Source organism: Heloderma suspectum, chromosome 1 (assembly GCF_057233095.1).
Source record: "Heloderma suspectum isolate Gila_16-S chromosome 1, 16-S_ref, whole genome shotgun sequence".
Taxonomy (NCBI): domain Eukaryota; kingdom Metazoa; phylum Chordata; class Lepidosauria; order Squamata; family Helodermatidae; genus Heloderma; species Heloderma suspectum.
In genome coordinates, this window is record NC_139458.1 from 47266874 (window position 1) to 47280906 (window position 14033).

At 50.1% G+C, this 14033-nt stretch overlaps 1 protein-coding gene across 1 annotated transcript in view; it reads left to right on the forward strand.

Annotated features, from left to right (window-relative positions):
• Window positions 1–12420, forward strand: part of ISM2 (isthmin 2) — a 65040-nt gene extending 52620 nt beyond the window's left edge. The window contains exons 3-6 of the mRNA XM_084841432.1: window positions 7949–8285; window positions 8888–9028; window positions 10834–10911; window positions 11769–12420. Of these exons, the coding sequence (XP_084697558.1) occupies window positions 7949–8285; window positions 8888–9028; window positions 10834–10911; window positions 11769–12286 (1074 nt within the window). The 3' untranslated portion in view covers window positions 12287–12420. The remainder of the gene's footprint in view (window positions 1–7948; window positions 8286–8887; window positions 9029–10833; window positions 10912–11768) is intronic.
• The last annotated feature ends 1613 nt before the right edge of the window (window positions 12421–14033 follow it).

Here is a 14033-nt window from a genome sequence, read left to right on the forward strand (position 1 = left end):
GAGGGTGGGGGAGGGGTGGGGAGCGTGGTTTCCTGGCTCCCGGGTCAGAACCCTATCTCTGACCTCATAGCCAGGAAATCAAAGAATCTTATGGCCCCCCAGACACTGTCTAGGGGGCAATAGGATTGCTCTCTAAATAAATTTAAATGTAGAAGCAGCAGCATACCCTGGTCTGCAATCAGAGCTGCCGCATCGGCTCTCTCCCTCTCTCCCTCGTGCAGTTTTATCCCCATTCTAAAAGGCCGAAATGGCTCTCCTAAGGCTTAGTTACAAGCAGAAAGAGCTTTAAGCTAAAGTATGCTGGTCTTGGGGGTATTTTTTCATCTACTCCTTTTGCCTTTGGCCTCATCAACCACTGGAATGTGGCCCCCAAGAGCTTCTTTAAAATGGAATTCGGCTGAAAGAGGTTCAACATCCCTGCTATAGAGTGACCACTGTTCTCTCCGCACTACCAGGTTTCCATGCCACCAGGTTTCCATTATGCCCACTATATCTATGTTCCCTTTTATAACCAAGCAATGGAGCAAGTATCGCCCCAAGCTAGCAGCTCCGATTGGCCAAGGGAGGCTTTAGGACCCAGCAATGGTGGATGTACTTCCTGATGCATCTCAGTGCTCTGCTTACAATCCTCCCCTCAGTCTTTGCCTGGATTCAGTTCCATGTGGCTGACCCGCCTCCAGTCTTTAACCCTTTTGTTGTTCAGTCGTTCAGTCGTGTCCGACTCTTCGTGACCCCGTGGACCATAGCACGCCAGGCCTTCCTGTCCTGCGCTCTCTCCTGGAGCGTGCTCAAGTCCATTCCTTAACCCTAGCCAATCACTAATGAGAACCAAGGCATTCAGGTCAGGCTTGGATGAGGAGGGAAGATCAGACAAGAGGTGGTTGTCTCCTGGCACCTCCCCCCTTCAAACTGTGCTGTCACTAGTAATGAGCCAACAGTAGCAGGTTAGCAGTGACTAGTACCTTGGGGATTATCAGGGTGGAAACTGAGCCCATAGAACCCCTGAGCAGTTCTGATTCTGAGGAGGAACAGCAATCCGTGGGAGAGGAGCCTGCTCATCCCTCACAGGCACAGCAGCTGGCAGGGATTCCTCCTGCCAGCATTCCTGAGATAGATAGTGACCCTGGCAGTGAGAGAGTGCGGGAGGGGGGCTTACTAGATGCTCGACGCAGACGCAGGGAGCGGCGACAGATGGAGGGTGCCAAAAGGAGGCGTAGCACCCGTTTGGCGCACAAGCAACGGTCGTGTCCCGTGGACCCAAGGGAAAGAGGGAAGAACTCTCCCTAGCCCATAAGTTCAGGGTCTGCAAGTGATTCTCCTTCAAACGGGGACCAACTGCCTAACCCAGAGCATAGGCTACTCTGCTGTTCATTGCTTAGTTGCTGGTGATTATTATCTGAAAGGGTCATTAAGTTGTAAAAGGATTAAAGCCTTGAAAAGAATCCTTTGTCTGTGTCTTGAGTTGGCTATTGGAGTACACTGAAAGAGGCCGCTAGGGCGCTCCTGACAACTTGTTCCCCGTTCCTCTTTTTTTTCCTCTCTCTTCTCCTACTGCCGATGGAGGTTGCCAGGGACCCGGCGGTGCAAGCTCTGGCGCAAGAGAACCAGGTTCTCCATGATCAAGTGGCTCAACTGACGACTGCCATACAGAATCTGCAAGCTGCGGTTCAACCCCCACCACCTCCGATTCCCCCCCGCTGCAAGTGCCCGGTGGCTTTGCCAGAGAAGTTTTCTGGTGAGAAAGGACTTTTTCAGATTTTCTGGGCCCAATCGGAGCTGTACATACGCCTACAACCTGAGGATTTCCTGACAGAACAGGTTTGTGTGGGCTTCATCATTAACCTACTTTCAGGCAAGGCAGCTAAATGGGCTTCGGGACTTCTTCTCGCTAATGACCCCCTGCTCGGGGATGATCAAGGTTTCATGACAGCGAAGGCCCGTTTTTTCTGGTGACCCCCTGCGCACGCAGACGGCTTCTTGGGAGATTCGCCGCCTCAGGCAGGGCAAGGACTCAGTTTCCAGCTACGCGGCAACTTTTCGCTTGCTGATGCAGGATTTACAGTGGAATGATGCCGCGCTGGTGGCTCAGTTTTTGGACAGTTTGAACGACGAGATCTTGGATGAGTTGGCGCGCACGCCTAGCTTGCTTACTTTGGAGGACCTCATCCAGACCTGCCTCCAGATAGATAGTCGGCTGGAGGGGCGCCGGCAGACCCGGCAGGGCGCCGGGGGCTGAGATTTCCCTCCTCCCATTCTCCCACGTTTCCTGCCCCCTCCCCCACCCCCTGCCCCTGCAGTGGGGGCGGAGGAGACCCGATGCAGCTGGGAGCTACCGGAGCCCCACTGCCGCCAGAGGAACTAGAGCGGTGGAGCGCCGATGCTTTCAGTGTGGAAAGCTGGGGCATTTCGCCAAAACCTGCCACGCTAGATCCGCAGCCCCACTGCCTCCCCCTCCTCTCCTTCCTCCTCCTCCTAATCCCCAGGCCTGACTAGGCTGCCCCCCAAGCCTTTTGGGGTCTCCAGTGTGGGGGTCAGTTCCACTCCAGATGGGTGACTTCTGCAACCCTTCCCACCCTCCCATTTGCTATTGCATGTTCACCTCCGCTCCTCCCAGTGGGGTGGGGTGGAGGCCCTAGCTTTAGCGGACTCTGGGGCTACGACCAGTTTCATGGACAAAACGTTCACCCTCTTCCACAAGATTCCCACCCTGCCCCTCCCTGCCCCCTTGGCAGTGGAGACCATCAATGGGTGTCCCCTTTCTTCGGGCACGGTGACCCTGATTACAGCTCCGCTCACTCTGCACGCCCAGTCCCACGTTGAGCAGATTCAGTTTCACTTGGCCAAGGTTCCCCAATACCCAATCGTGCTGGGTGTTTCCTGGCTCTCTAAGCATGATCCTCAGATTTCTTGGGGGCTTCAGCAGGTGGAGTTTGCGTCTCCCTACTGCCGGGAGCATTGCCTCCCGATCGAGGCGCCAGTCCCAGTCCAGGCCTTAACCCTTTCCTCCCCCTCCTCATCTGCTTCTGGCAGTTCTTCAGCTACCGTGATCCTCCCAGAGAAGTATGCGGCTTTTCGGGATGTTTTCGACAAGAAGGAGGCCGACCAGCTCCCCCCCCCCACTGCCCTTTTGACTGTGCCATTAACCTCATTCCTGGGGTGACCATCCCCGCTGGCCAGATCTATTCAATGTCGGAGCTGGAACTTCGAGCTCTGCGGGACTTTTTGGACACAAACCTCAGACGTGGCTTCATTCGCCCCTCCTCCTCCCCCGCCTGCGCCTCTACCATCTTTGTGACCAAGAAATCGGGAGAAATCCGCCCAGTGCACTATTACAGAGCGTTGAATTCGGTCTCGATCCCCGACAAGTACCCCCTCCCCTTCATACCCGAGATGCTGGAGCGCCTGGGGCAAGCCAATATTTTCACAAAGTTGGACCTGCGTGGCGCTTACAATCTGATTCGCATCCGGGAGGGGGATGAGCGGAAGACCTGTTTTAGCACCCAGTACGGAGCGTATGAATACCTAGTGATGCCATTTGGACTCGCCTGCGCTCCCCCCCCACGTTTTCGTGTTTTATGAATGCCATCTTCCGGGACTATTTGGACACTTTCCTCATTGTGTATCTCGATGATTTACTTATATTTTCTGAGGACCTCCACGCCCATCAGCACCATGTCTCCGTCGTCCTCCAGCACCTCCGTGAGCACCATCTGTATGCCAAGCTGGAGAAATGTGCGCTTGACCTAAACTCTTTGGGCTATCTCGGCTACATTATCTCAGCTGACGGTATCAGGATGGATCCTGCAAAGGTCCAGGCTGTCCTCTCCTGGCAGGCTTCATCCACCAAGAAGGACTTGCAACGTTTTCTGGGGTTTGCTAATTTTTACAGAAAGTTCCTGCCCAGCTTTGCTCGGCTGACATCTCTTCTCATGGACCTCCTTAAGGGCAGGAAATCTCCTTTTCATTGGACGGCATCTGCCCAACAGGCTTCCGAGGAACTTAAGAAGCTTTTTAGTTCTGAGCCGATCCTGTTACATCCCGACCCGAGGAAGCCTTTTGTAGTGCAAACTGATGCCTCTGACTTTGCAGTGGGGGCGGTGCTTTTTCAGCCAGATCGGGCGGGCGGCAGGTTGCAACCCTGCGCCTACCACTCCAGGAAGCTGAACATGTCTGAGAGGAATTATACCATCTGGGAGAAGGAACTCTTGGCCATCAAGTCTGCTTTGGAGACCTGGTGTCATCTGCTGGAGGGGGCACAGCACCCAGTCGAAGTTAGAACCGATCATCGCAACCTGGAACATCTTCAGACAGCCCATGCCTTAAACTAGCAGCAGATTAGGTGGTCGCTTTTTTTTCACTGGTTCCACCTTAAGATTTGCCATGTGAAGGCCTCCAACAACCTACAAGCAGATGCTCTTTCTTGTAAGCCGGACCTCTAGCCAGGGGGTGAGGGAAATCCCCCCCCCCTCTGATTCTTCCCCCCCAGAGCCTGGCGGCAGCTGCGGTACCTCATTCTTGGGAGGAGCTCCTTCACTCGGCACAGGCTCAGGATGCTTTTGTCCACACAACAGTGGAGGAATTGGGGCTAGCCTATGCCCCCCCACTCTACCCCCTTCTCTTTGTGAGGTGGCCTGCTTTACCATTCCGGCTGGGTCAATGTGCCTTCTAGACTCCTCCGCGAGAAGGTCCTCCATCAGTGCCATGAATCCCCCACTGCTGGGCATTTTGGCATCACCAAGACCCTGCACGGAGTGACGCGGGATTTTTGGTGGCCTCATGTGTGTCGGGATGTCAAGACCTATGTCGCCTCCTGCCCAACCTGCCAGCGGGCGAAGGCCCCTTCAGGCAAGCCCACAGGCTTGCTTCACCCCCTGCCTACTCCCTCAGGACCTTGGAAACTGCTCTTCCTTGGCTTCATCACTGACTTGCCTCCCTCACACGGTAAGACCACCATTCTAGTGGTGGATTTGTTTTCTAAGATGGCCCATTTCATCCCCTGCTCGGGGTTGCCCATAGCCGGGGAGATGGCAGAGCTTTTTTTGGTGCATGTTTTCCGGCTCCACGGATGGCCCAAGGGTCTCATTTCAGATAGGGGGGCTCAATTCACTTCCCATTTCTGGAGGGAGCTACTTGGGCTTCTCCATGTGATGCTCCGTCTTTCCTCTGCCCACCATCCACAGACGGATGGTCAGACCGAGCACACCAATGCGACTCTGGAGCAATATTTGCGCTGCTATGTCAATTACCAGCAAGATGACTGGTTTTCCTTGCTGCCTCTCACAGAATTTGCTTATAACAATGCCTGCCAAGCTTCCACCCGCCAAACTCCATTTTTTGCCAATTTTGGTTACCACCCCAAGGCTTTCCCGTCCACTCTAGCTCCCTCTTCAGTGCCGGCGGCCCATGACTTTTTAAAGGAGTTGCAAGTGGTACACCACCCATTACGGAACTCCCTCAAGCAAGCCAAGACAGCCTACAAGGCCTTTGCAGACCGACGGTGCCAGCCGGGTCCGTCTCTACAACTGGGGGACTGGGTTTGGTTGTCCACCCAATACCTCCCCTCTCACTTGCCCGCAAGGAAGCTTGCGCCTCGCCACATGGGGCCTTTCCAGATTATGGCCCAGATTAGCTCTGTTGCTTTTCGGCTGGCTCTCCCCCCCTCCATGAAGATCCATCCTGTTTTTCATCGCTCCTTGCTGTCCCCCCTGGTTTCTGGCGACCCTCATCGCTCGGTCGGCTCCCCCCCACCGCCAGTGCTGGTGGAGGGGGAGGAGGAGTTTGAGGTCATGGAGATTCTGGACTCCCACTGTTCTCATGGCCGCCTGCAATATCTAGTGGTCTGGAAGGGGTACGGGCCAGATGAGCACTCCTGGGAACCCGCTGAAAATGTGCATGCTCCGCTACTGCTGAGGCACTTCCACCAGCTGTACCCCCACAAACCCAGGGCCCCAGGGGAGGGGCATGAGGGGAGGCCTCATGGGAGCAGGGATGATGTCAGGGTGGAAACTGAGCCCATAGAACCCCTGAGCAGTTCTGATTCTGAGGGGGATCAGCAATCCGTGGGAGAGGAGCCAGCTCCTCCCTCACAGGCACAGCAACTGGCAGAGATTCCTCCTGCCAGCATTCCTGAGATAGATAGTGACCCTGGCAGTGAGAGAGTGCAGGGGGGGGCTTGCTAGACGCTCGGTGCAGACGCAGGGAGCAACGAGCGATGGAGAGCGCAGAAAGGAGGTGTAGCACCCGTTTGGCGTGCAAGCATGGTCGCATCCCATGGACCCAAGGGAAAGAGGGAGGAACTCTCCCTAGCCCATAAGTTCAGGGTCTGTAAGTGATTCTCCTTCAAACGGGGACCAACTGCCTAACCTGGAGCATAGGCTACTCTGCTGTTCATTGTTTAGTCGCTGGTGATTATTATCTGAAAGTGTCATTAAGTTGTAAAAGGATTAAAGCCTTGAAAAGAATCCTTTTGTCTGTGTCTTGAGTTGGCTATTGGAGTAGACTGAAAGAGGCCGCCAGGGCACTCCTGGTTGCTCTATGATACATTGCTGCTCTGTTGCTTCCTGCCCTTGTGAATAAGGCTGGTTGGAAAATGAATGAGGTTGGATGATGAATTATGTGTAAAGGAGGACTTCATATTCAGAATTGCATGGCAGAAGGACCCCACTCATTTCACTTTTCTGTCTGGCCTCATCTGTTTCACTCAGCTCAAATGTCTTTTACAACAAATGCTGTGACCAAATGTTGGGGATTCAGGTGACCAATTTTCCCAGCATGTGCTAAAGTGGCCTTTTCCTTGACTCCCACTCAAGAGATCCACATGAAACTGGGTGGCAGTCCAATGTACTGTGATCGCCACAATAATATTTATTCATTTCATTTCTATACCACCCAATAGCTGAAGCTCTCTGCAACTATATCAGCCTTCTCCAACCTGGCCCCCTCCAGATGTACTAGATTATAATGCACATCATCCCAAGCCAGCAGCATCAATGGCTCATCAGGATTGGCTGTGGTTCATCAGGATTAGCTATGGTGCCTATATATTTATTATAGGAACCAAGCCCCTGACGGTCCCATCTTGCAATGGGAAAGCTGGCTTTCTGCATCCATGCTCCGCCTTTGCAGTAAGGGCTGCTTCTGGGTCTTGTTGAATATGTTCTGCAATGGTTCCAGGAGCTGCCCTGAAATTATAACTTATTCGCTGCTTCATGCTGCAGTCCAATGCACACTTAGTTTGGAGTGGGCTCTATAGAACTCAGTGAGACTTACTGACCGGGTTCACATGAACGGCAGGCAGTTAACAAGCCACAATGGCTGTTAACAAGCCATGGGCCATTGTAGGGTTCTGGGTGGCTTGTTACCCATGGCAACAAGCCAGCCTGGCTGTGTTCACACAATATGACAAGACGTGCTGCCAAGGGTAATTATGCAGATCTCCCCAGCATGCGTGCAGCATAGTTAACTAGCCACCGTGGCATGTTCACTGCCTGCTGATTGTGAGAACGGGGTCACTGAGTGAACATACATGCGTATGATGTGGTTATTAGTTAATCTTATACTTGGGGAGCGACACTCACCTCAATTTGCCCTGAAAAAATGGTAATAGACTGTTGGCTATATAATGGTTGTGCACTTCCTGACTTTTGAGAACAGCTTTCATTCATTACCTTAGTGGTTTAATAGTTGCACTTAAGCAGAATGGCAGGTGTGGAAGCAGGGTTTGAGAACAAACACAATTGGAGAGAAAATGGGCAGCCATGGAGAATAGCCGGAAATTGAGAAAGCAAGGTAAGGAGAGATATAAGAGTGAATATCTTGGTCAGCACTGACTTAACAGAGAAGGTGCAGAAGAGGTTCTTGAAGGGAAGCTGTGCCATTGCTCTTAAAGGGGGCTGTGCTTTAATGCTAGTGCTCCTGAAACCATCTTATCTCTTGCCTTGGCTTCCAGGTGACCATTGAGGTAGTGGATGATCCTCAGGCTGAGATGGAGATGGACCTGCTGAAAGAGACTAGCAATGACTGGTCTCTGACATCTTCTGAGTGGCTGTCCCATAAAGACCTCTTCTGGCCACTTTTCTGGGAGTACACAGACCCTGTAGAGAAGGGTGATGAAGATGACAACTTGGACATAAGGAGCAGGGGCAAAGAGGTGGAGAAGGAGGAAGAGGAAGACTATACTTCAGAGTATGAGGAGGAGGAAACAGTGCTGAGTGGAGTGGGAGGTGACTGGAATCAGAGGCGGCCCAATCAGAAGAACTGGATCTTCAAAGAGAAGTATAATTACGGTGAGTCTTTCTTTCTTGGTATGTCTGCAAAGCTGAGTGGCCCACTAAGAGACAAGGGAGATTAACTCTTTTCAGTAGAGCAAGCTCAGGATCTCCTGATCTCCTGTTTTCCCCCCTCTCTAGTTAGGCTGAGAATCCCAGAACCAGCTAATATAATTGATCCAGCAAGGGGAATTTTGGGGTATACACTGTTGAAATCCCACCGGCATGCCACCCAACCCCATTAGCATCCTTCTGTATTGGTTCTTTCTCTCATGTGCACATATTCAAGAATCCACACTGGGTTTAAGGCCATCTGTGCAATTGGTGGGTAAGGGCTGCTTCATTTGATATTATCTCCCTGTGCGGAGAGAAAGAGCACAGGTGTCACGAGCATATCCTTTTTTTTTTTGCTGTAGATGCACAGATGCAGCCAGAAATACCATATGAGGTGGCCCCCACTAATTTCTTTCTCTGAGTTTCTGGTTGTGCAGTATAGGTTTGGAGGAGAGTGATCTAGACTACTGGAGGATGGAAAGAGAAAAATACAGGACTTCAACCTTCATGCTTACCTAGGCTTTGGAGAACCTTGGTGTGTGTTGTCTTTCTCTTGCCCTCTCCAGACTACGAAGACGAAGAGGAGTGGAGCTCTTGGTCACCCTGCAGTGTAACATGTGGCAGTGGCAACCAGAAGAGAACCAGGTCTTGTGGCTATGCATGCACTGCCACAGAGTCGAGAACCTGTGACCTGCACCGTTGCCCTGGTACGGAACGTTTCTTCTTCCACTCCTGCCCTGTTTTCTGGGCTGTATCTTCTCTGCAGCCTTCCCCAGCCTGGCGCCCTCCAGAACTCCTAGCATTCCTGACTATTGACCATGCTGGCTGGGGCTGATAGGAGTTGAAGTCCAGAACATCCAGAGCACACTGGGTTGGGGAAGGCTGCTTGAACAGTTCAAAGCTACCAGTTCAGTATCAGATTGTGTGCTGCTCCTCACTGAGCTGCTTTCTCAGCTGGAAAGTGGGAAACTTCTTGATTTTTGAGAAGATCCCTTTTCACACCTGCTGAGAATACTTGGATGAGATGCCCATAGGAGGGAAAATTAATCTTTGGCCAAAGGCTACCTCCATCCCTGCATCCCAGATGCTGAGAATACCCATTCGCTTCTCATGCCTCTTATTTGGCTATTACTTGGACAAATGGCAAACACTCTTGTAATTGCATAGCAGAAGCAAATGAAGAAGTTTTTGGAACGTGAGCACACTCCAGGAGAGAGCAGAGGACAGGAAGGCCTGGCATGCTATGGTCCATGGGGTCACAAAGAGTCGGACATGACTGAACGACTGAACAACAACATCCCTTTCCATGTGGAACAAGTTCAGTGTGGTGGTTGTGTTGATGGCTTTCAGTAAATCCACAGACCTTTTAATCCTGGTGATCATCTCCATTGTTTCTTTTCTCAGCAGCTTGATAGATTTGATATATCAAGACCATGAACTGAAAGTCACTTTGCAGGTCAAAAGCAAGTTTCTGGGTCCTCTGTGTGTGGAGTCAGATTGTGGTTTGGGTGATAGGGATAGGAAATATATACAGGGGTCTGACACTAAAGCACATTTTCTGTTTCCCTTGTTGTTCAGTCGTTCAGTCGTGTCCGACTCTTCGTGACCCCATGGACCATAGCACGCCAGGCCTTCCTGTCCTGCGCTCTCTCCCGGAGCGTGCTCAAGTTCATATTCATTGCATCCGTGATGCTATCTAGCCATCTCATCCTCTGCCGTCCCCTTCTCCTTTTGTCTTCAGTCTTTCCCAGCATCAGGGTCTTTTCCAGAGAGTTTTCTCTTCGCATTAGGTGACCAAAATATTTGAGCTTCAGCTTCAGCATCTGTCCTTCCAAGGAGCACTCAGGGTTGATTTCCTTTAGGATGGACTGATTTGACCTCCTTGCAGTCCAGGGGACTCGTAAGAGTCTTCTCCAGCACCACAGTTCGAAAGCATCACTTCTTCAGCGCTCAGCCTTCCTTATAGTCCAGCTCTCACAGCCATACATTACTACTGGGAAAACCATAGCTTTGATTAGACGGACCTTTGTCGGCAAGGTGATGTCTCTGCTTCTTACTATGCTGTCTAGGTTGGCCATAGCTTTCCTCCCAAGGAGCAAGCGTCTTGTAATTTCATGGCTACAGTCACCATCTGTGGTGATCTTGGAGCCCAAGAAAATAAAATCTGTCACAGCTTCCATTTCTTCCCCTTCTATATGCCAGGAAGTGATGGGGCCAGATGCCATTATCTTAGTTTTTTTAAATGTTGAGTTTCCAACCAGCTTTTGCACTCTCCTCTTTCACCCTCAACAAGAGGCTCTTTAGATCCTCTTCGCTTTCTGCCATTAGGGTGGTATCGTCTGCATATTGGACGTTGTTGATAATTCTCCCGGCAATCTTAATTCCAACCTGTGATTCATCCAACCCAGCGTTTCTCATGGTGTACTCTGCATATAAGTTAAATAAGCAGATGGAACATGTCATCTATTAGGATGTTCACCCTGATCCTTTTTGCTTCTGTGTTTTTTACAAGGAGCAAATGGCGAGTTGCCTCTTGCCACTGAAGAGACACCATTTGAAGCTGAGAATGCCACAGAGATCCTAAACGCAGGTCAGTAAAGTCCTCGTTCTTAGGTTAACAGGACTTGGCATTGCTATTAGGGATGGTGGAGAAATTTGTTCACTTCGCATTTTAATGCAAACCTACCTAATTCATACTTCCTGAACCAATGTAGTTATCCTTCAGTATTCTCACTGCTCTGACTTTTACAATGCATAAAAATGCATACAAAAATGCATGTATTTGGAGAAAGTGTGTACAAAAAGGCATATATTAGTAAAAGTAGCACTAAAATGCATTATATTAGGTAAATTGCTTGGAAAAATGCATGTATTAGGCAAAGTGTCTTACAAAAATGTGTATATTAGGAGAAATGCACAAAAATGTGTTTTTTTTAGTGGACTTCGTATTAAAAAATTTGCAAACTGATGCAGAAACAGGAAGGGAAAGTGAGAAATGGAGAGAAAGCACCACTGACAAATTCATCCAGGCCTAAGTGCTATACCATGGAATTACTTGGCACCCTACCAACAGGAATATGTATGCATTTTGTGATTGCACACTAACACAGAAAAATACGTCATTTGGTATTGACTGCAGAATTCAGAATAGTCTTGAAATAGTCTCTGCTTTCCCTTCCTTTGCTCCAGTTCTGTATTCGCACTGCCATCAGTATTTACCCATCACTATTTTGGACTACAATTCCCATCATGCTGGCTGGGTATGATGGGAGCAGTAGTCAAAGACATCTGGATAGCACTTGGTTGAGGAAGGCTGATTTAAAGAGTCTCTGGTTTGAGGGCTCTGAAAAAGGACTGCTCACTGCCTTAGAATTTTGCCAGTACTGGCCAAAACAAACTGCTAATGACTTATTGCAGGTTTGGTTGTGTCCCCATCTCTTTCCCCAGATGTGGACAGCTGTGAGAAATGGCTAAACTGCAAGAGTGAGTTCCTCAACAAATACCTAAGCAAAGTGTTATCAGACCTGCCCAGCTGCCCCTGTTCCTACCCCCTAGAAGCTGTTTATAGTGCTGTCAACCTGCGAGATGAGCAGCAAGGCAAGAACTTCCGCTGGCGGGATGCCAGCGGCCCCAAGGAGCGGCTGGACATCTACAAGCCCACTGCCCATTTCTGCCTACGTTCCATGCTCTCCCTGGACAGCACCACACTGGCTGCGCAGCACTGCTGCTACGATGAGAACACCAAGCTGATTACACGAGGCAAGGGGGCTGGAGCGCCCAACCTCATCAGCACTGAGTTTTCTCCCGAGTTGCACTACAAGGTGGACATGCTGCCGTGGATCCTCTGCAAGGGGGACTGGAGCAGGTACCATGCTGTACGACCTCCCAATAATGGGCAGCAGTGTGCTGACAACCCCCCCGAGGATGAGTACCTCTCTCAGCTACAGGAAGCCAGGGAGTATTAGCCAAAACTGAAAAGAGGCTGTAAAGAGCAGGACAGTTTCAGTCTCCCACATGACATACTAGAGAACATAACAGGATCTTTCCCTGCCCTCTGGCCCCATTTTTATGTCAACAAAGACCTCTGCTTTAGAATGGCTACAGAGTTGTCCTTTTGTCTTTCATCTCCTTGGTAACAAGGTAGGGAAGCTTAAGCACAAACTCTACAGTTGGTCTGGCCCTTTCTTCTCTATAGTGGCCGGCACTTTCTTTCTTGATTTCCTCATCATCCAGCAATTGCCACAGTCCAGTTGGCCCAAGTGAGTGCTCTCTTATGCTTATGATGGCCAACAAATCTTTTTGAGGGATTATGGGTACAGGACAAATCTGAGAAACTGGTGGGCACAGAAGAACAGTGTACTTAAAAAGTACACTTTTAAAGTCATTTCATACTGCACTCATGCTGTCTCACAAGGCAGACTGGGAGTTCTTATGCCATAGAACTCTATGGGGTGCTTGATTGGTTTTGCATAGTGTCTGAAGCGGTCTAAAGATGGATGACTTCTTAATACACCAATATTATATTTTTAGATCAAAGGGAAACTTTGTTAGATGTATCCAGAGTCTGAATGTAAGGCTCTGCAATCTTGATAAGGTCCCAGGGAAGAAAGAGATCTTCCCTGTGTGTTACATTCCACATAGTTTGGGGAAAACTGGAGGGCCAGGGTGCTGTGGTATTGGAATGCAAGTTCTGGGATGTATGTGAAAACACATCCACTAAAGTGGGGGATGAGTCCAACCTGCTTCCAAGGGTGAGGGGACAAACCAGATCGACTTTCAATCCAGAGGGTCAAGTAAAAAAACAACGACATGAGCATTGAGCAGGGGGTTGGACTTGATGGCCTTGTAGGCTCCTTCCAACCCTACTATTCTATGATTCTATGTTCTAATCCTTACTTTTCCTCTGCACTTCGGAGGCCTGGAAGAAAACACAGCAGGGTATCTGGGTTCTGCAAGAGCCCAGGCATCCTTGGAAAATGATAGTGCTGTGTAACATCAGTCAGTGATGTGGAAGAGCAAAGCCCAGGTGCTCCAGCCAAGCCTTTTCACTCTCCTACACCAGCCTTCCTTAACCTGGGCTATTGAACTGCAACCCCCATCATTCCCTACCAGCTAGGAGTGATGGGAATCATAGTATAGTAGGGTTGGAAGGGGCCTACAAGGCCATCGAGTCCAGCCCCCTGCTTAATGCAGGAATCCAAGTCAGAGCATCGACTGAGTTGCAGTCCATCATGCTGCCTGGGCACCCGGTTGGAGAAGGCTGCCCTACACCATCCAAAATTATTTTTCTCCTCACTAACAAAGCTCTTGGGAAGACAGACAAGAAGGATGTACCCAAGAGACCAAAATCTCCTTGCCGGCGCAATTTTGCGGACTCCCTTAGCTGGGCAAGTGGTTCTTGGCAAAGTCTGTCTAGAACCTCACTCTGGGTTTAGGACCCCAAATATGGATGGCATGGGGAGAAAAACCCACATGTGGATTATTGCAAAGGTATTTGGGTTCTTGTGAGGGAAAGATCTGAATCTCCAAATGTCATTTTTTTGGTTTTGGAATTTCATCTTCAGGATTGGAATTCTTTGGTCCAGTTCTTTTATCATGGGCAGTATGACAGTTGCCTCTTGGTACATTGGATGAGATGTGGATGAATGATTAACATGAGAGCTGTTGGTGCTTTGGAGCTTTAATTAAAAGAAGGTCCAAAATTCTCTTATA